This window comes from Osmerus eperlanus, chromosome 18, assembly GCF_963692335.1.
Source record: "Osmerus eperlanus chromosome 18, fOsmEpe2.1, whole genome shotgun sequence".
NCBI classification, from domain to species: Eukaryota; Metazoa; Chordata; class Actinopteri; order Osmeriformes; family Osmeridae; genus Osmerus; species Osmerus eperlanus.
Genome location: NC_085035.1, coordinates 2285512 through 2310569, shown reverse-complemented (window position 1 = coordinate 2310569; position 25058 = coordinate 2285512). Strand labels below are relative to the sequence as shown.

At 47.4% G+C, this 25058-nt stretch overlaps 1 protein-coding gene across 1 annotated transcript; it reads left to right on the top strand.

Annotated features, from left to right (window-relative positions):
* Positions 1-12032: 12032 nt before the first annotated feature.
* Positions 12033-23803, top strand: LOC134038688 (kinesin-like protein KIF2A). The gene is made up of 21 exons (XM_062484221.1): positions 12033-12169; positions 14106-14200; positions 14940-15071; positions 15207-15261; positions 15878-16000; positions 17549-17649; positions 17798-17893; positions 17978-18032; positions 18157-18319; positions 18473-18563; positions 18711-18774; positions 18976-19067; positions 19210-19352; positions 19449-19653; positions 19991-20101; positions 20237-20304; positions 20668-20787; positions 21476-21623; positions 22282-22383; positions 22786-22921; positions 23378-23803. The coding sequence occupies exons 1-21, from the start codon at positions 12109-12111 to the stop codon at positions 23461-23463; spliced, it is 2247 nt and encodes a 748-aa protein (XP_062340205.1). The 5' UTR covers positions 12033-12108; the 3' UTR covers positions 23464-23803.
* Positions 23804-25058: the final 1255 nt, after the last annotated feature.

Sequence of the window (25058 nt, the reverse complement as noted above, 5' to 3'; positions counted from 1 at the left end):
TGTGTGTGTGTGTGTGGTTGTATGTCTGCATGTGTGTGTGTCTTCTGATTCTGATTCTCTGTGTGTCTACGTGTGTGTGTGGGGGGGGGGGGTGCGTGTGTGTGTACAGGATGGGTCAGTGGTAATTGATGAATGGGATGTTTAAAGTGTGGAATATGAATGTAGAGGAGAGAGATCTGGAGGGACTTCTCCTCGCCATGGTAACCACACACCTTTGACTAATGGCCCTAAAAAGGACCCTCTTACAGCCTGCTTATTTAATCTGTCTGTCGTCCTGCCTCTATACCATACAGACCTCCAGAGAGAGAGAGAGGTGAGAAAGTGAGGGATAGTAAGAGGAGGAGAGTGAGAGCGAAAGGGAGGGAGGGTTAAAGAGAGTCTCTGGTTCACGGTCAACCTTGGAATAAATAATATAAGGTGCAGGGACCAATAAGAAACCATCTTTTCTAAATCCCCCTCCCCCCTCGTTCTCCATCCCTTCACCCCTCCCCCGCTCTCTCTTCCTCTCTTTGTATCACACCTTCCTCCGCCTCTCTCTCTCAGTCCGAGGTCTGCACCTGTTCTCTGGGTCGTGATTTATGTCTTTCTGTTGGGAGTCCTTCTTCATGGCTAGCTTGGGTTGGGGAGAGGAGATCTGATGAGGAGAGGGTTGGAATCAACCGCTAATGCACAGAAACCCACGCACTCGCACATGACTAATGAACATGCGCGGCCCTTCAATGGCTGCCTCTTCATACATAATAGAGCAACTATTACAACGACATCCATTTACGTCCTTAATGTCCCCCAACAAACTTTTCAAAGGCAACGATGTTGGCTAGCAGCGAATATTTACGGGGTGTAATCTGTGTAGCTAGAAGCGCTGTAGGCTGTATTTGGACAGTTAGTTTCCCTACTCTATGATCCAAAATTGTCTGAGAAAGCTTCTTTTTTTTACCGCTCGAGTCATATGTGACTACTGCTTCATGAAATGCGTCAAACCCTTTTTAAAATATTGTTTATATCACAGTTATAACTACACAAGCTCCAGTGCCTCACCACCACATAATACGGTTTCAGCCGATCGATAGAGAACCAACCCATTGATAGTATCTGTCATCAGAACTGTAATAAAGCCTGATCAACCGGTGTAGTATTGACTAAATGATAAGTCGCCATTCCAGCCCTGTCATTCTTATGTCCCTAAAAAAAATCTATTTCCCTAAACAAGCTTAAGGCCCTGCTGTCGGTGTGTTGGTCGGAAACGAAACACTGCAACCGCCATTTTCCCTTAAATGTCACAGTGATAGGGGATGGGAAAAGGTGAAAACACACACACACACACACACACACTCTCGCACACACCCAAACACACATGCACGCACTCACAAGCAATCACGCACATAAACACGCGCACACACAAACAGACACACGTTAACACACACACACACACACAAACAGCCACACGTTAACACACACACACACACACACACACACACACAGCCACACGTTAACACACACACGCACAAACAGTCACACATAAACACACACTGTATTATAAATGTATGGGATTACTCCTGTGCTTCCTTTGTCCAAGTGGCCTTTTGCTGGCGTCCTCAGAGACATGGCATTGACAAACCTACAAACAGTAATTGGGCCATTATGACTCCCTGGGTTGGTATTGATTCCTTTGTTTTAGGCCCCTGCGAATAATAGATGTCTAGACACACGAGTTCATATTGCAGTCAGCACCTGGAGCAGTGTTGGGTGTAGGCACAGACAAATCTGGTTTAGGACTGAAGCGTGCGCTTTGGAGCACCTGAACCCTGTCTGTTCCTCCTGCTCTTCCCCCTCGTTCACGCTCCCGGGGCGAGCGGCGCTAGCGGGGAGCGGGGTAAGCTGTCGAAGCGAAAAAGGAGAGAGAGGCAGAGAGGAAGGGAGAGGCAGAGAGGAAGGGAGGAAGGGAGAGGCCGAGAGGAAGGGAGAGGCAGAGAGGAATGGAGAGGCAGAGAGGAAGGGAGGAAGGGAGAGGCAGAGAGGAATGGAGAGGCAGAGAGGAGGGGAGAGGCAGAGAGGAAGGGAGAGGCAGAGAGGAAGGGAGAGGCAGAGAGGAAGGGAGAGAGGAATGGAGAGGCAGAGAGGAAGGGAGAGGCAGAGAGGAAGGGAGAGGCAGAGAGGAAGGGAGAGGCAGAGAGGAAGGGAGAGGCAGAGAGGACGTTTGGAACACAGTTCCGTTTGCCAGAGATGAGGAGAGCCTTGTCTCGTTCTTTTTGAACCATAAAAACCCCCCAGAAACGCTGGAAGGTGGGTTACCACAGCAACCGTGCTGCCCCAGTGACAACACGTAACATCTGGGGGGGGGGGGGGAATAGGTGTGAGGAAATCACACCCCGTCCACCTGCTGGTCTGTCTGCCTGTCTGTCTGAGCTGCCTGTTTGTGTCTGCCTGCCTGATTGGCTGCCTGCTTGTCTAACTGCCTGTCTAACTGCTTGTCTGCCCGATTGGCTGCCTGCTTGTCTAACTGCCTGTCTAACTGCTTGTCTGCCCGCCTGCCTGTCTGTCTAACTGCCTGTCTAACTGCTTGTCTGCCTGCCTGCCTGTCTGTCTAACTGCCTGTCTAACTGCTTGTCTGTCTGCCTGCCTGCCTATCTAACTGCTTGTCTGCCTTCCTGTCTGTCTGCCTGTCTAACTGCTTGTCTGCCTGCCTGCCTGCCTGTCTGTCTGCCTATCTAAATGCTTGTCTGCCTGCCTGTCTGCCTGTATAACTGCCTACCTGTCTATCTGCCCCCATGCCTGTCTGTGTACCACCCCGTCGGCCATCTTGGTGGGCTGAATGTGAGCAGGGCAGACGAGCCCGTGGAACAACACTTGGTTCGTAATCTCCCCACACATGAATCCAGCGTGCCGTGTGCGCGCGTCTCCCTGGAGACGCCCAGAGCCATCACGGTGTGTTTGTGGCAAACACTCACCCCAAAACAAGCCCTCTCAGAAATATCCCCGGTCATCGATTGGTCCACCGTGCGGTCTGATGCAACCAGTGAACATCCAGACTGTCACTGAGTATGTGACTTCTGTCAGATCTGAGAGAGACATGCTATTAATACAGATGGGTGCATGCATGATCTAGTGTGTTAGATTGTTCCGGAATGCAGAGGAGATGTTTACATTGTGTATGATGGAACCTATGGCAAACACAGGTCCATCTCTTTGATTGGACATTCTCTGAAATGAAAAATGTGTAGATGAAAGAAAGAATTCCGTTGGAAGTGATATATCTGCATTTGTGTTGCAGTTCATTGTCTGAGCCCAGCATGAAGGCTTCCATTAGATCTGTGACATTTATTAATGTGTGGGTATTCATCTGCTGTGATGTACTGCGAATGTGAAATATGCATAATTCATGCACAATTACATACAGAGAATGTGACAGAATGCCGAGCAATCAGGGCGACTGGAGTGTGTGTTCAGATCAGTACAGAAACCTGGAGATGGATTGAACCTGGATTTAGTAGCCACAGAACCCTGTTACTGGCTTTAATACTGATAAAACTAGCATGTTTCTGGAATATGGGTGCATCTTAACGCTGTAGGAGGTCTGTGGGTGCATCTCAATGCTGTAGAGGCCTATGGCGAGGTCAAAGGGTGCATCTCAAAACTCTGAAGTCCTTCACTCGAGGGGATTCATGCTGGTGCCCATCCTGGAGGAAGAGAGGCAGGCGGCGAGGCAAGGCGCAGAGAGAGGACAGGTGTGGTCCCAAACACCTGAACACTGTCACCTGAACATTGTCACCTAAAATCTGTCACACATGCTACCCCCGACAGGAGCTCTGCCCTGGGCCTCTTTTCACTGCGTCAGTCAGTTAGCGTCACATCACAGGTAGGCCTGGAGGGTGGGGAGGCCTGTCCACACATGTACTGCTGTACAGTACCGTAAAACAGAGAAACGGTCTCTGTACCGTACAGTGAAACAGGAAAAGCACGTTCCTTGTGTGATGTTCGGAGACCTGTAAAAAAAGGACTGTTTCTGGGCTAGCGTGTTTTCCAAGTTTTAGAATTGGGTTTAAAGACCTACAGACAGGCCTTTTGTTTTGCTGTGTGAGCGAGTTTGTGTGTGTGTGTGTGTGTGGTGTGTGTGTGTGTGTGTGTGTGTGTGTGTGTGTGTGAGAGAGAGAGAGAGAGAGAGAGAGAGAGAGAGAGAGAGAGAGAGAGAGAGAGAGAGAGAGAGAGAGAGAGAGAGAGAGAGAGAGAGAGAGAGAGAGAGAGAGAGAGAGAGAGAGAGAGAGAGAGAGAGAGAGAGAGAGAGAGAGAGAGAGAGAGAGAGAGAGAGAGAGGAGAGGGTGATGGTTTACACCATCGTCGACTGATCACACCACGATCACACCACTGCCATTGGGCCAAACAAGCGTCTCAGAGACAAATACAGAATGGCAGTTTATGAGTCACAATACTGACTCCTACATGAGCCCCACTAGTGCACACTGGACTTACTCTTACGTGTGAACTTATTGCACCTACCTATTTGTTTCAAAATGTTGCACTTGAGATATGCTGTTGTTGTCGTTGCATTGTCCTGTTATCATTATTAGCGTTCTCAAATTATGTAATCTTGTATTTGAGAGGATGCTAATTAAAATGTTGTTTCCAACAACTCAAATACTGTTAGAATTGTACTCACTATATGCACAGTTTGTATGTCACTTTGGATAAAAGTATGACAAAAAATATTATGTAAATGCCATCTGCTTTAATAAGAACATATTCTAGTATTCTAAAATCCTGTTGCCTGCACTTAGTATATCAGTGCAGGTCCACAATGGAGGTTTGGTGGAGTGATATTCTGTTCAGTTCTATTTCCTGTACAAGTGAGATGAATGGGAGACTGACCAGGTGACAGGAGATGGATGGAAACTCATCTAATATGAACAGTGCATATTCACATTGCAGAGAGAGCTAGACAGATGGGATTGGGAGAGAAGGATGGGAGGTACTTGGAGGGTAGAGAGAGAGAGACAGAGAGAGGGAGAGGGAGGGGGAGAGGGAGAGGGAGAAAGAAGGAGAAAGAGAGAGAGAGGGTGGAGAGCGATGCAATCACAGTTGTGGAAAACTGCATTTGTGTGTCTGTCGGCAGTGCTCAGTGGTTCCGAGTGCCTCCTAGAGGCAGGACTGTGTAACTGCAGCCGCCTGACTGCTCCTGCACGCACAGCTGAATGATTAAAGCCTCGGTTTGAAACATCCCAGTCAGAATCAGTGGCTCGTACTGTTCATTTCTCTCATGGGTCGTGTTGGAGCTGGGCTAGAACGCACCTAAGCACCTGCTACATTCACCGACAGCTGTGAAGACGGCATCATGACAGATTGATCATTAATCATTAGTATTCATCAGGTCCATGGTCCTTAGGAATGGCTGTGCATCAGTGTCCTTACCCTTTCCCAGATATAGCCCAATCCACTCCATGGCATTCTCAGAGATTTGTGGTTATTAATTACACTCGATCGGCCATCTTTAATCTGGGTATGGATGATTAATAGGTGAAACTGACATTAAGGACATGGCCTTCACAAACCAGTCGCTGTAATAAATCTACATACCTCAAGGAAGAAGAGCATGTCAGCTTTTGAAGCTCGTCTATTTGTCGTTCACTGTCCTTTGAGCTTGTTTACACTCGCAACTTCTTCAGCATCAGACTACCCACCCTCTTTCCCTCCATGAGATTAAACTATTGATTTATTCATGTATTTTTTATGTACCCAGTGCAATAGTCCTATAGTGTAATTCAGTGTGACGTAGTCTCCATCCGGGCCCAAGCTTGCGACTTCGCTCTGGACGGGGGACGCTGGTTATACAAGCGAAGAGTTTTCAACACTCCACTACATTCAACATCAGAGGAGTTTTGTGGCAACCAAACACACTTGAAAGATAACGAATTATTCCTCGGTGAGGATTCACGCTTTAATTTCTGCTTAATCGGACTGAAGTTTCCTGCGCAGACCTTTCTCTAATACAACAACACATACATTTTTCATAAAGGAAGATCGTGTGTATGCGGTGCAGAGTAAGATGGGGGTGACATATTTAGCGCTGAATACACACCATGCATATTTCATAAAGAAAAATGCTTTCTCCAGGCCAGCTTTGTTGAAGCTTGTTCGCTGAAGCTCGGTTGGAGATCAGAGTTACTCTCCAACTGTAAGACATAAGAATGTGGAGTAATTCATCTGAGAAGGCCTTTTATGTGTGCATTTGTAGGCTATTTGTTTCGACTTTCTACTGCATCTTTTGCAGCATGGGAGTGTTTAATCTCCGGTCAAATACAGAAAATCCCACGAATGTACTGCTCACTAACCAACCCTGCATTTTTGTTTAAAGCTCTCAAACAAAGAGTGCTGAAAAACGTAACTCACGTTTTCATGATCCAAGCGGTAGCCTACCGTAGTCATATAGGCCTAATAATTTGTTGCATCATTTTACCAGTTTGAAAATGGACTGACGCGGTTGTTGTCATTGAATCACTTATGTATATTAATAGCAGATAGAAGGGTAGGCCTGCGATCATGGCCCCACCACAAACAGTAGCTCATGCCAATTCTTCCCTCCTTTAACTGTCATCTGCAGCAGTTTGTCACTTTCTATAGCTTCACTGACTGGCTGTCTGACAGCACTGGGCCCGCGCAGACGGGAAATCAAATGGATTGTGAACGCAGCCCCGTGTGCCAATTTGAATGGCATAGCCGTTTGTGAAATATACATTTTCAAATAAAAATTGACAAAGAAATTTAATCTCGGTTGAGGGGATGGCTGCGGCACAGACGCTGCGGAAAATTAATTGCTACCCGCACCGCGACGGTGTGTGACAGCTCTTGAATAGCTTAGATAATGGCTTTATCATCAAACCATGAAGCGGCCATATTGAAATAAATGACAAGCAGTGTAGCAGGCCGGGCATGAAGAACACCGGGCTAAGATAAAGGGCGTGTTACCACGGAAACATCGATGGAATCATGACCAAAACAAAAAGAACATCGTCTGACAAGACATCAATTTTCCAGCGGTTCACCAGTCTCAGAAGGAAAACTAAGGTTTTATGGTTGACACAGAGAAAGGCTTCTTTCCTAAATTTAGCCAGGGTTATAGCCTATCTCATAGAGGAGCTGGACTAGAAGGTCCGGGGTCGATAGGAACTTATTGTTAAACTGGTTGGGATGGTTTTACAATGGGTCAAGTATTAGAATTAGGCCTAGGGCTACATTAGATTCGATTATACATTATTCTAGTTTTTCGTGGCTCTAACAGTTCGACTAATACCTCTGAACTTACTTGATAAACATCCCTCCAGCATCGTCCTACTTCATCTGTTCCATAATGATCTACTTAGAGAGGCTGTGTTGATGGATGCAGAACGCGAGTGAAAATAGACAGCCAGTGAAAGGGTGAGCAGAACATCTTGACTGTTGCCAATATATTTGACACAACTGGGGCTAATGTGGTAGTTAGTGGGGGTGTGGTAGGGGGGGGGGGGGCATAGGAGAGTCTGTTTCTGGTCATTAAGAAGGAGGGGCGCGAACACATCTCTTTATAGTCATTACCGTGACAGGACGTGATGAGAGTGAACAAGAGGCAGAGAGGAGGGGAAGGGAAGAGACATCTGCCTAAACCAGACACGGCTAATGGAGCTAAAACGAGCATAGAGTCATAATGTGTCTCATACAAAGGCAATAAAGAATTTTAAGTCCACAGGGTCACTGTGTTCCCATCAGAATTGGTATGAATTACCAATACGTTTATCAAAATTGTCCTCATTGATTTGTGAAGTTAAGTTGTCAATCAGTAAACCGGGGGCCTTGATAATATACAAATGACATGCAATTGGCTTCGAGGTTTTGATGGGATTTTGATGCGGGCCCATGACAATCCATCGCAACAGCTCCTTTGACCTACAGTATGCATTTCACGCGGGCATCTACAGGGACACCTATAGGGACACCCCATGAAAACATAATGAGCAAACATAGCAGACTGGAGACAGGATTTGTTGAAGAGGGGGTGTACGACCCCATACACTTCAAAGGGATGTACCCTGTCCCAAGAGGTTATCTTCCCCTCCCTCTCTCACCCTCCTTCCCTCCCTCATCCCTCCTCCCCCTCCCTCCCTCCCTCTCTCATCCCTCCTCCCCCTCCCTCCCCCCTCCTCCTCCCTTTTCTTCCTCGTTCCCCCCCCCCCTTCTCTTCCTTCTCCGTCTTTCCTGAGACCCTAACCTTTAAGCGGGGATCTCTCCATCTCTTTCCGCCTCCTTGTTCTTTTCTATTCTTGGCGTTTTCTTCCCCCCTTCTCCTCCTCCACTCCAATTAAGGAGCGCTGGGGCAGGCTCGCTCTTTAACCCACACAGATTCGACTGCTCCTTCGTGGTGTGTCAGAAGACGTCGTTATTAAAACGTTTCTCCCGTAAGCCATGTTTAAACTTTACCGTCCATCAGCAGGTAATTATTCATCGGTGTAAAGTCGAGTTGTTTGGTGGAAAGGGTCTTTTTAGCCCGGCTGTGGAAGTGCGGTACAAGGAAACAGCCCCACAGTCCATGTGTAGCAGTACGGTACATGAAATAACGGCCGGTATAACTTTTCTCATTTAACGACATGCATAACATAGAGACAATTGGAGAAATAGCTCTAACTCTAACTTTAACTGCCCAATGATTCCCTGGGGAGATGTTGCAGCTTCACTGAACAGAACTAAGGGTCCCATCGCTGCCAGAAACCATTATCCACTAAATCTGCTCCGCTCCTGCCGTAGCCTCTTCATAGAACGACACGGAACTGGAACCAACAGAATGGATGGACGTTCTAATTCTGTGGCTCCAAACGGACCTCAGTGAGGGGCTCGGAGTGCTCTTCTGTACTGTGGCCTCAGTCCAGCTCAGATCCACAGAAGCGACGATGATAATTAGCACTGGGACGGCTTCCATGCTACAGCATGGAGAGAGGGAGAGGGAGGGAGAGAAAGAGAGACAGAGAGACAGAGAGAAAGAGAGAGAAAGAGAGAGACAGAGAGAAAGAGAGAGAAAGAGAGAGACAGAGAGAGACAGAGAGAAAGAGAGAGAAAGAGAGAGAGAATCAGTGCCTGGGTCATCAGAGACAACAATCTGCTGGACACAGCTCCAGCTCTGCTCCAGGAGAGGACTGGAAACCACGGCAGCCATGTTGAAAGGGAGAGTCTCAGAGGGAATTGAATAATGAGGAATCACTATTAGAGCCAGCGAGGCCAGAGTGGGGTTGAGGAGCACTAAGCCATTTGGACGGGTGTTGCACACACACGCACACAAACACACATGGACACACATACACACTAAAGCCTGGCTGCACATAAGAAACAAAGAATGTTGTCACTTGCACACATTTCTTATGCATGCCAGGGTGAGGACCCAAAGACACTGCTACACAGTACCCACTCTCTCTCTCTTTACAGCAGTACTTCCTTTTAAAGTACTACTTCCTAGTTGCCGGCCTGAGTAAACGTGTCGCTAAGGTCCTCTCAGATCAAAGCTAGTACATGAGTATGTTTCTATCAGGTCAAAGCTTGTTTTGACTACTTGCTTCATGTTGAAAGGACTCAAATATAGGACATGGGTAAGTGAGAGGGTTGGCTGGAAGAGGGGGAATACAGCAATCCCAAATCTCCTTCAAAGGATTTCCATATGCACTGTCTGCCCAGATCATGAATAATCCATGGTTGCAAAATAGACTCTCCGCGATAGCTGGAGTGCATGGAAATATTGGTATGTAAAATAATGCGAATGATCTTCCAGAAATTGACTATGCATGGCTAGGTGCTGTGGGGCTGATGGGCTTACAATCCTGCCGGGGTGTCCACCAGACAAATCAACGTGGAGAACATGCTTTCTATGACCGTGATAATGTAATGAATATGACTGGGGTCTCTGCAATGTTGCCTAAGTACTTCATTTGAATTGAGGGGGGTTCCCTGTCGTTTTGCAGCAGCGTAACCGCGTTAAAGTCGCATTCTGCTGCGTTGTATTTCATTTTCGTTGCGTTGTGTTTCAGACATAGTGAGACTTTTAGTTCACAGCGACAACATTAACTGAGATTAATGCACAAAACTGCAATGCACTGCAAATAGATCTCCTACATCTCGTCTATCTCTCTCTCTCTCTCTCTCTCCCTTTCTCTCTCTCTCTCTCTCTCTCTCTCTCTCTCTCTCTCTCTCTCTCTCTCCCTTTCTCTCTCCCTCTGTCACATGCTCATACACACACACGCACACACAGAAATTCAAAGCCATTCAGACAAAGAAATATCATCAAAACACTGTCTGTCCATTAATCCTTTAGAAACCAAGCAAACAAACTAAATACACTCTCTCAAATCTGACAGGGGAGGCTGTGGTTGCTGGGGAAACGGATAGATAAGACAACCCTGGCCTACACCTTGGGGAATGGATGGGTAGAAAAGGAGTGTGTGTGTGTGTGTGTGCTAATAGAAGACAGTGAGTGTCTGTACTGTGTGTGTGTTACTAGAACAGAGTGTGTCTGATGTGTGTGTGTGTGTGTTAACAGAAGAGAGTGTGTACCGTGTGTGTGTGTGTGTGTGTGGGGGGGGGGTTATGAGTGAGAGGAGGGTAGCTTCATTCATCTTTGAGGATGGATGGTTGTTGTTACATGGGGGAGAGACAGCAAGAGCACAGGGCTGGCAGGGGGAGGAGGGTGGGGGGAGGGTGGGGGTGTCAATCTGACAGATGTCTCTGAATCTGTCACAATGGGTGCATCTCAATAGTCTCCTGCTCTTCTCTTACCACATCTCTTGTCATTTTCAACGTGTTTCTCTTCATCAAACAGACGTGCAAAATACAAAACGAGTCTTCTGAGGGGAGGGTTTGGCTGAATGTGTTCATCTGAGGTTCAGGTTACTGTCTGTATCCGTAGCTGTAGGGAGAATTTGTTTGCAGTGAGACGAGGTTTCCACCTTGACACTGTCTTTCTCTGTATGGTAAAGGGGATGTCAAGAAGTGGAAGCAACTGTAAACTACAGAGACCCACCCTGTGCCCTGATCATCATTCTGTGTTTAAATCACCAATCATCTCATTACTGTGGAAGAAAACAAACACAAGTCGATAAAAGGCTGTAAAAGCTATAATTACAGGAACCTAGCAACAAAGTTCCACACGGTTCATACGCCAGGGTGTTATTAGCGGTTATTGTGCCAGGCGATCTGAGTGTTGACGTTTTCTGATGAACTCATCGATCCCGTTTTTGTGACGTCCCTTTGAAAACGCGGCGCTTTGCTGCCATCTAGTGTTCGGAAGAGAAGGAATCCACGACTGCCGTCATTCAGAGCGCCATGGAGTCTGCAGTCACGGTAACCTTGTTCCCAGGCCTCATTCTCCTGCGGCACGGTGAGGGCTCATCCCTGCTCCCTGGTGTCAGCCACCGGAAAGTAACGATGAAGATAGTTCAGGTATTGACAGTTTGAAGAAAGGCTTGTTTCAGAGGCACCAGCAGAATGCTCAGCACCTGAAGTAGGCTATCATATCTAAGGTTTTAGAAGTAATGACGTTTAAAGATGGGGTTGTAAAGTTGATATAGGATGATAAAGTCTAGTAAGTAGCCTAGATGAATGCCTTGCAAACGCCGAGAGAAGTGAGTGGCTATAGTTTGTTACAATACATGTTTGAGCATCCCGCTAGTAGAACAATGATGCTTTATTATTGCTTACGTCTGTTATGACTCAGTCACTCATTGAATTGCAGATCAGTTGTTGTTTTTTAGACTGTATACATACTTTTTTGTTGCACATAGCCATTGGTTAGAGACACTGGTTATGCATGTTTTAACATGCACGTGATAGGCTGCACAAAAACATATTTACTAACATCGGGGTCTCAAACAAGCATACCGTCATTATTAAATGCAAGGACATAGCTTATAGCTAATGTCGTTGTTTTGATCAAATAAATCGGACTGTTTCAGGATGCTTCAGTTCTGGCCTGGTGTAGGGTGAGTCTAGGGCGCATGCGCACTTCTCCTGGTCTCTCCCTCTATCCCTGACCTCCTCCCGGTTTCTGCAGCGTAACTTGGTCAGTTAATATACACCCTTCTCACACATACTGTACACACATGAGGGATGGCCGCAATCTTTGGAAAGATCGTCGTCGGCATTTACGTAGAGATCAAACGGAGCGATGGTGAGTAACTAGAGAGCTTTCTTCCGCCAGTCTCCAAGAGGAGGATAGCACAAAAAAAAATCATAGAGGAGCTGTCGCTACTAGCTAGCAAGCTACATCATCATCTTTGTTGCTGCCAGCGCCTTTGCTAGGTCTTGAGCTAGGATGCTGTGTTGGTTGCTGAGGAAAGGCAAACGTTCACCCGGTTACACTCACTTGGCCTTACCGCTAATATATTTCCTTTTCATGATTTTACTGGTCATGACAACGTCCACCGCCAATCAAGTCTGGGCGTTGCATTTGATTGGCTATGTATGTACACCTGTGCGGTTTTCTGTCTCTTGGAAAGGCCGACTTCACTGGCCATGTTAGCTATACTAGCTATCTTAACGACTTGTGTTAGTGGTTCATTTAATTTCTAAGATGACAGCTCCCTCAGTCTTTGCATCCATGACTGCATACGCTTTGTTAATATGTTATAATTTAAATCCGTTTCAAATGAATGACCTGGGAATGACATCGGTCGGTTTTTTTTGTTCATTCATCCACTAGTCTACCTCACTGCAAGTAGAAATCTCGTCTGTGTGCAATTAAACATGTCTAATTGTTTATTTAACGACGCACTCAGCAGTTTGGAATCATTTGATACACAAAGCCATGATGACAGCATCAGTGGAAGTTGTGATTTCAGAATAAGAAATGTTGGATCGATCATGGACCACGCCCATTGCGCAGTTCAGTGTTGGAGTCCACTTTGCTAGCAGTGATATATTATGAAAACTACAACTCAAAACGACCTATGCTTTTGCGGGCACAGCTTAAAAGCGGACGTTTATTCTAGGCCTATTTTGTCTGTGCTTCAGGAAGGACAAGATAATGTCACTCGCTGTTAATGATTCATAAAATAACACGTGTAAGGCCTATAACTTTACCAACATCATGTACTGAACATGTTCTGTTGTTAGTTGTCTGTTGCCAGAAGTAGACTATTCTTTAAAGCTTTAGTAAAATAGTTTTACTCAACTGATGTGTTTAAGAATTATGTTTCTTGTGTTTGCATTTATTGTTGGCGTATTCCTAAGTATAAATAAGGAGCTCTTTCTTAGTACTTGATACTAGTCTAGTGTTTATGTGTAAACAGGACATCTATTAACAGTTTGTATGTAGCCTGTGATGTTCATCCAGTGTTGTGTTCAGGGATAGTCCCAGAACACCTCTAGGCACCAGGCCAACCACAGGGCCTGTGGGACTCTTGTCCAAGTTAAAGGTTGGTGTTGACAATTTAAGGAAGCGTGAACAATGAAGATGCTGGTTTCGTGGGACCAGGATAGACCTGTTTGTGTAGCCATGCTGTAACATATGTAACGTGTGACATTCTCCACTGTCTGTCTGTCTGTCTCTTTATCTATCTACCTATCTCTGTCTCTCTCTTTACCTCTCTGTCTCTCTCTACCTCTGTCTCTCTCTACCTCTGTCTCTCTCTACCTCTGTCTCTCTCTACCTCTCTCTCTCTCTCTACCTCTCTCTCTCTACCTTTCTGTCTCTCTCTACCTCTGTCTCTCTCTACCTCTGTCTCTCTCTACCTCTGTCTCTCTCTACCTCTCTCTCTCTCTCTACCTCTCTCTCTCTACCTTTCTGTCTCTCTCTCTGTCTCTCTCTACCTCTGTCTCTCTCTACCTCTGTCTCTCTCTACCTCTGTCTCTCTCTACCTCTCTCTCTCTCTACCTCTCTCTCTCTACCTTTCTGTCTCTGTCTCTCTCTACCTCTGTCTCTCTCTACCTCTGTCTCTCTCTACCTCTGTCTCTCTCTACCTCTGTCTCTCTCTACCTCTCTCTCTCTACCTCTCTCTCTCTACCTCTCTCTCTCTCTACCTCTCTCTCTCTACCTTTCTGTCTCTCTCTGTCTCTCTCTCTGTCTCTCTCTGTCTTTGTCTCTCTCTCTGTCTCTCCTGTCACAGGGAGAATACACCAGGCCATGGTCACGTCGCTGAATGAGGACAACGACAGTGTGACTGTGGAATGGATCGAGAATGGAGACACCAAAGGGAAAGAGGTATGGCTGACCCTCACATCTTCAGCTAGGCTAGCTGTAGCTCTCTCTCTACCTCTCTACCTCTACCTCTCTCTACATTTCCCTCTCTACCTCTACCTCTCTCTCTACCTCTCTCTACCTCTTTACCTCTACCTCTCTACCTCTCTCTCTACCTCTCTCTCTCTACCTCTCTCTACCTCTTTCTCTCTCTCTACCTCTCCCTCTCTGCCTCTCTACCTCTCTACCTCTCCCTCTCTGCCTCTCTACCTCTCTCTCTACCTCTCTCTACCTCTCTACCTCTCTCTCTACCTCTCTGTCTCTCTCTCTCTCTCTCTCTCTCTCTCTCTCTCTCTCTCTCTCTCTCTCTCTCTCTCTCTCTCTCTCTCTACTGGGAGTCATAAGATACGAGTGCACAGCTTATCCTTGTGTGTGTGTCTCTGTGTGTGTAATTCATCCATGTCAGACAGAAGGTTGAAAGTGTAAGGACATGGAGGATTTCCAACAAATCAGCTTTACTACAGATGGCCTTAAGTGTGTGTGTGTGTGTGTACACTTTATGTGGTGTTGGGTGCGGAGGGGGTGCACTTATGCATATGTAAGCCGTAGCACTGAACTCACATGTCATCTGATTTCCTAAGTATTTATCCCATGTAAACCTCTTCTCTTTTTTTTTCCCTTCACATTCGCGTGTTGGTTTTCATCTCCGCTGCGTGGTGAGTGTTAAGTCTCTAACAGTAGCCCTCTGACCGCCTTCACCCAGATCGACCTGGAGAGCATCTTCTCCCTCAACCCAGACGTGACCCCCGAGGAGGAGATCCCACAGAGCCCCGAGACTCCTCCCCCCATCTCCTCCACCTCCTCCTCTGCCACCAAACTCAACAAGGTTCCCAAGGTCTGGACAGCAAGCCTCTCGTTCTACTGCTCTTCTTTATTTTCTTTTTTTTTTATCAAAAGATATTATTCAGCATGATTAAAAAATATATATATATTCTGCCTGCTGAAATCGATTTATTTGTATCTCTCATAGAACCGACGAACCATAGCACCACCAAAGAGCGAGACCCCGCCAAGAGACAATAATGGTGCGTTTGATTTTTATGCCCACACAACCCACGGAGGACTAACTTAAGTGCTACATCTCAGTGCCAAGTTTAAAACATCTTTTAGCTTCAGTTACAGCCCAGCGCTCTCTTGCTGAAAGTCTGCAAAGAGACTGTTCCTTAGTTTCAGTCGGAGCAGAAAGTTGACCATCTGTGCACTCTCTGCAAATACCCCTCGGGCCCTTTGAGATCTGTGTCTGCCATGTGCACACAGCGGCTTGACAGGGAGGCAATGTCTTGGAATATGCCTGTTTAAAGATAATACCCTTTAAAACGACCAATTTCTGAATGAATATCTTAAGTCTAAAGATTCATTTTGTGGCATTTCTGCTTTATTGGGATAGATATAGTCTCGAGTCTCAGTAAATAAAGGAGAGAGAGAGAGAGAGAGAGAGAGAGCGGTGAGGACATGCAGGAAAGGGTCCGGGCTGGAATCGAACCCAGGCCCCTCCTGTTAGGCCTCAGCCTACGTGGTACTAAACTCTTAGCCGGTGAGCCTAAGTACGTAACCGTGGTTTCGGTGTGACCGTGCGGTCCGTGTTGTGCTGGTGCTAGGATGAGTGGACCTGGACCAAGGTGTGTGTTGTGTCTCCTCCAGCTGCTACCGTGGGAACGACACGAGCCAGGCCCAGCCAGCAGCCCGTCCAGCCGGTGGAACCGCCCCCGCCCGCCCCCGCGGTTCAGCTCACACAACAACAGACCCTCCTGCAGCAGCAGAACGGTAACACACACACACACACACACAGACACATACAGATTTCAGACCTGTGCTCTTTTAGTTCTGGTCTCAGAGCTGTGTTCTAAGAGCTGATCTAAGAGCTGTGTTCTAAGAGCTGATCTCAGAGCTGTGTTCTAAGAGCTGATCTCAGAGCTGTGTCCTAAGAGCTGATCTCAGAGCTGTGTTCTAAGAGCTCATCTCAGAGCTGTGTTCTAAGAGCTGATCTCAGAGCTGTGTTCTAAGAGCTCATCTAAGAGCTGATCTCAGAGCTGTGTTCTAAGAGCTGATCTCAGAGCTGTGTTCTAAGAGCTGATCTCAGAGCTGTGTTCTAAGAGCTGGTCTCAGAGCTGTGTCCTAAGAGCTGATTTCAGAACTGTGCTCTCTTTGTTCTGATCTCAGTGCTGCGCTCTCTTGAGAGCTGATCTCAGATCTGTTCTCAGATCTGTTCTCAGATCTGTGCTGGCTTTCCGCTGTGTGTTCTGAGGCAGAGTATGCAGACAGACCCAGGAGCAGTGAGCTAATGGCTGTCCAGCTGTGTGAGGGAGAGGAGAATGGCTCTTTCATAGAGACGACCTCTTTGGCCCCCAGATAGCACTTTCTACCGGCTGGTGATCGTGACTTGAACACTGCTATTCCACATCAAAACACAGTTTTGTTCTCTATGCTTTGTATTTATTTTCGACTTAGTATTTGATTGGAAATGTGCTTGTTGTTATCACTTTGAGAGTGTAGGAGCCTTTAGGTATGTCTGTTTATAATTGAATTGCATATTTCAGAAAGAGTTTTACATTTACATTACATTTATTCATTTAGCAGACGCTTTTATCCAAAGCGACTTCCAAGAGAGAGCTTTACAAAGTGCATAGGTCACTGATCATAACAACGAGATAGCCACAAAACATTGCGAGTAGCCAAAACATGAAGCACACATTGTGAACAACCAAAATAAGTGCCAAAGGGAAGAACCATAAGAGCATGTAGTTAAACAAGTTACAATTAAACAACATGAACTGCTATAAGTGCAAGTGTACCTGTGGAAAAAAGCAAGCAACAATAATAAAACAATATATCACAGCGAGTACAAAAATTTAAGTCAGTTACCACTAACCACAGTCTGGTGGAAGTCTGGTCAAAGTCTCTAAGCAAGAGTCATTGTGATCCTTGAGGAAACTAACATTGGGTCAAGCGAACCATTCCTAAGTACCGTTGTACTCCCGGAACAAGTGCGTCTTGAGCCTTTTCTTGAAGGTGGAGAGACAGTCAGTGTCTCTGATGGAAGTGGGGAGTTGATTCCACCACTGGGGGGCCAGACAGGACCATAAAATGCTTTATAATTTTATAAAACATAAAATGTTTTATAAAATGCACTCTAAACGTAAACTCAAAAATACTGATTTATTTTGTAATTCTTTGGATTAATTTACTAATGTATTATAATATAACTTATTAGATCTTTCCGAGATTTCTCCTTGTGGATCAATACAGTACCCACTACCACAGCTACTTTGTAAAGTAGCTGTGAGATCGATCGTTGTTACATCTTCCCTCCAGCGCGGCGGAAATCAAACTGTGTGAAGGAGGTGGAGAAACTACAGGAGAAACGAGAGAGAAGAAGACTGCAAACACAGGAACTGAGAGAGAAGAGGGCCCAGGTAGGCTGACCCACACACACACATACACCCATGTGCCACACACACACGCACACACACACACACAGTCAGTTGCCACTGCCACTATCAGACTAGTTATCCTTCACATTTCTATTTTTTACTCCCACTTCCTGTGTCTACCTTTTTGCAGGAAGTGGATGCTACACTCCCAAACTACGAGATCATGATCATGATCAGAGACTTCCGGGCTAGTCTGGACTACAGGCCCCTGACCACGGCTGATCTGGTAGGGCCCCCCCCCCCCCCGTCGCCCCTGTCGCCCCCCCTGGCTCTCTAGCTGTGGTGTGACACTGTCTGTCTGTCGTTTTAGATCGAGGAGCACCGGATATGTGTGTGTGTGCGAACACGTCCCCTCAATAAGAAAGGTAGGAGGCGAACACCTGACCGTTTGCGGTGTGTGTGCGCGCGCGTGCGTGTTCAACACAACCGCAGTGGCGTGAAAGTGTAGGGAGGACATTGAGACGTTCTCCTTTTCCCCCTCCTGCTCAGAGCTGACGATGAAGGACCTGGACGTGATCACCATCCCCAGCAAGGACGTGGTGATGGTCCACGAGCCCAAGCAGAAGGTGGACCTGACGCGCTACCTGGAGAACCAGACGTTCCGCTTCGACTACGCCTTCGACGACAGCACCACCAACGAGATGGTCTACAGGTGAGCTGGAAGCTCACCTGCCCGGACACAGCTCCTCGGGGGGGGGCCGCACAGCAGGAACGGCGGGCTTCTGGTTCTCCTGGTGGGTTTCCATGGTGACGCCGGTCTGGGTTAACCTCGTAGGTGAAACCGTGTTTCTCTGTGTCGATGCAGGTTCACTGCCAGACCACTGGTGGAGACCATCTTTGAGAGGGGCATGGCCACCTGCTTCGCCTACGGACAGACAGGAAGTGGAAAGACACATGTGAGTGTGGGAACTTCCTGTTTTGATCCGTTGACGACAGATGCGCTTTGCAGCGCACACTGATTCGGTCCAGGTGTATGAAGAACTCGCAGCCTCACCTGAGACCTTCTGCTTCTTCTAATTCTCCTTCTTCCTCTCCTCTACCAGACAATGGGAGGAGACTTCTCTGGGAAGAACCAGGACTGCTCTAAAGGGGTCTATGCTCTGGCTGGTATGTTTCTGCAATTTCATATGAAGTTTAAAATAAAGTATTTTCTTTTAGAAAATGTATTTAAATCAAGTACGTATCGATCTATGTATTGGATCTCTCCCTCTCTCCATCTTTCTCTCTATCCTATTCTCTCTCTTTCTCTCAACTATCTCTTATCCCTCTCTCTCCCTCTCTGTCTCTCTCTCTCTCTCCTCCTGACAGCCAGGGACGTCTTCCTCATGCTGAAGAAGCCAAACTACAAGAAGCTCGACCTCCAGGTCTATGCCACGTTCTTCGAGATCTACAGCGGGAAGGCAAGTGAAGGCCGGACGGCCGTCTCCCGGCAACCCTAGACCCCCCCCCCCCCCCCAGCTCTCCTGGAAACACAGGCTTGTTCCGTTCGCGGGAGTTCTGGATGTTGAGGTTGCGTGTGTGTGTGTGTGTCCCCTCCCCCAGGTGTTCGACCTGCTGAACCGCAAGGCCAAGCTGCGCGTGCTGGAGGACGGCAGGCAGCAGGTGCAGGTGGTGGGGCTCCAGGAGAGGGAGGTGAAGTGCACCGAGGACGTCCTCAAGCTCATCGAAGTGGGCAACAGCTGCAGGTACACCACCAGGGTGCATGGAGGGGACAGCCAGGGAGGGTGATCAGGAGCAGGCCCTGAGGAACTTCTCCTTCTCCCCCCCCCTCCCCCCTCCAGGACATCCGGTCAGACGTCGGCCAACGCCCACTCGTCCCGGAGCCACGCCGTCTTCCAGATCATTCTGAGGCGGCGGGGGAAGATGCACGGCAAGTTCTCCCTCATCGACCTGGCGGGCAACGAGCGGGGCGCCGACACGTCCAGCGCCGACCGGCAGACGCGCCTGGAGGGCGCCGAGATCAACAAGAGCTTGCTGGCTCTCAAGGTCTGACCCCTGACCCCCTGACCCTAGCAGCAAAAAAAGAAGCAGGATAAAGGCCAAATCGGCTTTAAAAAAAGAGACACTGTAACTGAGTGTCCGTTATTTACATTTACATTTAGTCATTTAGCAGACGCTCTTATCCAGAGCGACTTACAGTAAGTACAGGGACATTCCCCCCGAGGCAAGTAGGGTGAAGTGCCTTGCCCAAGGACACAACGTCATTTTGCACGTCCGGGAATCGAACCGGCAACCTTCTGATTAATAGCCCGATTCCCTAACCGCACAGCCACCTGAACCCCTTTGTCATAGTTGAGTGTGAAAGGTAGATGTTGTCTTCCAGGAGTGTATCCGAGCCCTGGGCAGGAACAAGCCGCACACCCCCTTCAGAGCCAGCAAGCTCACACAGGTGCTCAGAGACTCCTTCATAGGAGAGAACTCCAGAACGTGCATGGTGAGACATACACACACACACACCATGTACACAGACACACATATACACACATAAACGCACACATACACACACCACCCTCACTCCCCCTACAGAAGAGTTTAGTAGCCAGAACGTTGTGACCTGTGTCTTCCGTAGATTGCGACCATCTCTCCTGGAATGGCGTCGTGTGAAAACACTCTGAACACGCTGCGATACGCTAACAGGTGAGACACACCACACACACTGCTCTCCACCCGATCATTATAAATAATGATATGTTGAATTGACATTGCGCCTTTTCAAAGCTCAGGGTCTGCATAGGCCTGGAGTGGTCCTGGCCTGTTTAATGCAGAAGGTGGACCATCTCTCTCTGTCCCTCTTAGGCTACACATGCCCCCTTCTCCTCCACCTCCAATATGTTCATTTAATACTCACGCTATCCTACACACACACACACACACACACACAGATCTGAGCCTTACTCCCCAGATCGGAATTCTCAGATCTCTCCCTTATGCCTTTCTTCTGTCTTGCCTAATGTGTGTGTGTGTGTGTGTGTGTGCATCTCTCCCTGGGTGTGTGTGCAGAGTGAAGGAGTTTGGGATAAGCCCCTCTGACATCCCCTTCTCCCAGAGCGGGGTGGGCGGGGGTCGCTCTGAGCACTCCCCCACCTACGAGTACGAAGACTTTGCCTCCTCGCCCACCAGGTCTCTCCTGTCTACCGCACTGCATTACCCAGCAGCCCTCGCCCGCTCAAACTACATTACCCATCAACCCCCTCTACAAGCCCTTAGCCTCAGATCTAGGACCAGCTGACCAAGTTATAGGTCCATTCTGGATTAGCATCAAAAGTATTTCCTTCTTTAGTTTAGAAAATATATATCCTCAGCTCCTCTGTAATATCCAATATAAGTTCATTTAAAAAGCATAAACTTGCCACCTGGTCCTGAATCTGTGGTTATGGGTAGAGCCAGCCTGCTGTCTAGAACATTGATTTAGCCCTGTCTCGTGTGAGCGAGGTTAACTGCAGCTGTTGCCCTGCTTAGAGGCTGAGAGAGAGAGCTGTCTGCATGAGGACATGAGGCTCTCAGCTTTCTGTCTGGTCTTGTTTGGTTGTTTAACCCGTCTTGTTTTTGTTTTTTGGTCTTTTCTTTACCAGCTTGGCCTTCATGCACAACCCTGTGAATGTCCATTTCCACATTCAGTAGTTAAACCAGTAACCCTGCATGCTGCATGCTGCATGGTGTTGCATGGACACCCAGGGCACACCCAGGGGAATTTAGAAAGATCTGGAAACCATAAAAACTCATTATCAAGGTGCAGAAGCACTCCTCAAGCCCAGGTTTGGTGACCTTGTGTGTGTGTGTGTGTGTGTGTGTGTGTGTGTGTGCGCAGGGTGAAGGAGCTGACGGTGGAGGCGGGGGCTGTGATGGAGGGCCGTCAGGGGGGTCACGGGGTCACCCAGCTGGAGGTGCTGGAGGCTCAGTGGGGGGTTGGGAGCTCCCCTCAGAGAGACGACCTCAAACTGCTGTGTGAACAGAACGTGAGACACACACACGCACACACCCTCTCTTACACACACACACTCACACTCATACACACCCTCTCTTACACACACACACGCACACCCTCTCTTACACACACACACGCACACACCCTCTCTTACACACACACACTCTCACTCATACACACACTCTCTTACACACACACACTCACACACGCACACACCCTCTCTTACACACACACACTCTCACTCATACACACCCTCTCTTACACACACACACACACACACACACACACACACACACGCACACACTCCCCCCCACACCCTCTCTTACACACACACACACACACACACTCTCACACACTCACTCGCATTCCTACATACACTCTCAAAGAAACACAAAAAATATATATCTAAACTACGTGGCTCATGCCTAGTCGTAAGAATGTCATCGCCCAGAATGACCCGTGTTACACTGTACATGTGACAAGAAATCACTTCGAATTTGACGCACACACACACTCTGTATCTACCATACCTAACCCACCCTGTCCTGCACACCCACCCATGTCCTCTGGACTGAGGTTCTCAGTCTCTGGAAGGTTCCTACACACCCACCCTGGTGGCCCTCTGGACTGAGGTTCTCAGTCTCTGGAAGGTTCCGCCCCGCCCCCTCATCCTGCTGCTTTGTCCCCAGGAGGAGGAGGTGTCCCCCCAGCTCTTTACCTTCCACGAGGCCGTCTCCCAGCTGGTGGAGATGGAGGAGCAGGTGCTGGAGGACCACAGGGCCGTGTTTCAGGTAGGACACACACACACAGAGATACACACACAGATATACACTCCTTCTCAGATACACACACTCACAGAGAGAGATATATATATATATACTCCTTCTCAGATACACACACAGATATACACTCCTTCTCAGATACACACACTCACAGAGAGAGATATATATATATATATATATATATATATATATATATATATACACTCCTTCTCAGATACACACACACACAGATATACAGTACCAGTCAAAAGTTTGGACACATTTTCCCCTTTTGACTGGTATATATACAGATATATACCAGTCAAAGATATAATACAGATATACACTCCTTCTCAGATACATACACACACGGTCACACTCTCACACACACATTCACACACCTATCTGGTGTGTGTGTGTGTGTGCGTGCAGGAGTCTATCCGCTGGCTGGAGGATGAGAAGGTCCTGCTGGAGATGACAGAGGAGGTGGACTACGATGTGGAATCCTACGCCACCCAGGTGGAACAGATCCTGGACCAGAAGATAGACATCCTCACCGAGCTCCGAGGTAAGGACACAGGCCAGAGAACTGACCCTGCATCAGACGTTACGACTCTGCTCAGCCCAGAGGGAACCACCCTGCGCACGGCAGGAAGTCCGAACCTGAAGAATCACCGTTAATGTAAAAACATGAGGGGGAATTTGAAACTGCGACTTCTTGATCTGTAGTTACATTTACATTACATTTAGTCATTTAGCAGACGCTCTTATCCAGAGCGACTTACAGTAAGTACAGGGACATTCTCCCCGAGGCAAGTAGGGTGAAGTGCTTTGCCCAAGGACACAACGTCATTTTGGCAACGTCAATTTTTACGAACTGGCAACCTTCAGATTACTAGCCCGATTCCCTAACCGCTCAGCCACCTGACTCCGTAGTTACATGATCAAGCCACTGAGCCATACTCAGAATGTGCTTGTAGTTCCTGAATCCTTACGTGTACGTTTTTCTCCATCTCTTCCCCAGACAAGGTCAAGTCCTTCCGCTCCACGCTCCAGGAAGAGGAGCAGGCTAGCAAACAGATCAATCCCAAGAGGCCTCGTGCCCTTTAGGCAAACACACACACACACACTTACACACCATTCAGTGGGACACCACCTGAAGCCCTTGTACAGTGTATCATGCTTACTTTAGCCTAGCGTAAACCATTTGAAACCAGTGGTTTATATCCTGCCCAGTGTGTCGGCGCTGAACTACAACTATGTTGTGGCCTGAAACACAGATGCTAGTGTGAAACGGAGACATCTTCTAGCAAGTGTTTTCTAAGCAGCTGATTGAACTCACTACTGATGTTTATCTGTGAATGAGTGTTCAGGTGAGACGTCATCCACACAGTATCTCTCCATCGGGCAGACTTCCAGCTGTTGTTTGTCTGGTCGTAAAAAAAAAGAAGGTGATTTTCCAAGCTCCTCCATCCTGCAGTAGACCATATGTACTGTACAACGTATCAGTGTGACGTGATGATTCGCGAGTGCTTCTTGTAAAAAAGAAAAGAAAAAAAAAACTACTAAAAGACATTCTTTTATGCACTTTTGTATACAGTATAGGCTGTAAGAAACGAACAATTTCACCCCAGACCCATTTTCAAAATGTCGTACAGACGTTTGCCCTCATCCAGACTTCACATCCCTGGTCTGTAGCCTACCTACACACACCAGGGTGTTTGTGCTGGTTCCGAAGTCTGTGCGTCTTTTGGCTCTTCACGACATAGGAAAAAACAGGGTGACCATACGACCTTTTTCCACGGATATGTCCTCTTTTTCGGACCTTAAAAAGCGTCCGGCTTTAGTTGTATTTATGATGTGCTTTTGATCTAATACTTCCTTTGTGTTGCTTTAACCCCTCTTTGTCAGTTCTGCCTTCTCGCACACCAATTGATCGATAAGAGGCTCGCAGAAACTGTTGGCCACGACTGTCAATCTGTCGCTCTCGTGTTGGGCATTAAACGGTTGCTTGAGTAGAGGCAAATGACGGCTGAGTGGAAACAAGGCCCAAACTGTACAGCCTATATATTTATGTTATGCTAATAGTGTCCTTTTCACTGTTTTAAAGTGTGCATCATAGTACCCCACCCCCCCCGGTGAAAATAGGGTGTCTTCTTTTTGGAAAAGCCGAATATGGTCACCCTAGGAAACAACACTTCCTGTAATTACGAGAATATGAACGTCCGTTGTCCTCCTCGTGTGTGTGTGTGTGTGTGTGTGTGTGTGTGTGTGTGTGTGTGTGTGTGAAAGCATCTGTAGAAGGCCCATAGTAGGTGTATGCATGTACAAACCAACTGCCATCGTATGTATGTACTAATCCCTTCTTACCTGAGGACTCAGTGTGTAACCTGTACATAAACCCCTTACTCTTTAGGACCACTCGCTTTTAGGGTTTTACCCGGCATCTCTTCATCAAGAAGGCCGTCCATCACTCTTTTTAACCATGAGACATATCGCAGCCATTACCGTTATATTGTATGTCGCTTGGGGACTGCGTCAGGAAAAGGGTTGTGTCTTACAAAACGCTTTTAACGCTTGTATAAATCCACTGTATGTTACTAGCCAGGATAGATATTTCTATGTACCAACCTGCCTCTAACAAGCCTAGTCTACGTTTGATATGTTTATGTTTATATGGCAATCAATTATGCTACAAACTGAAG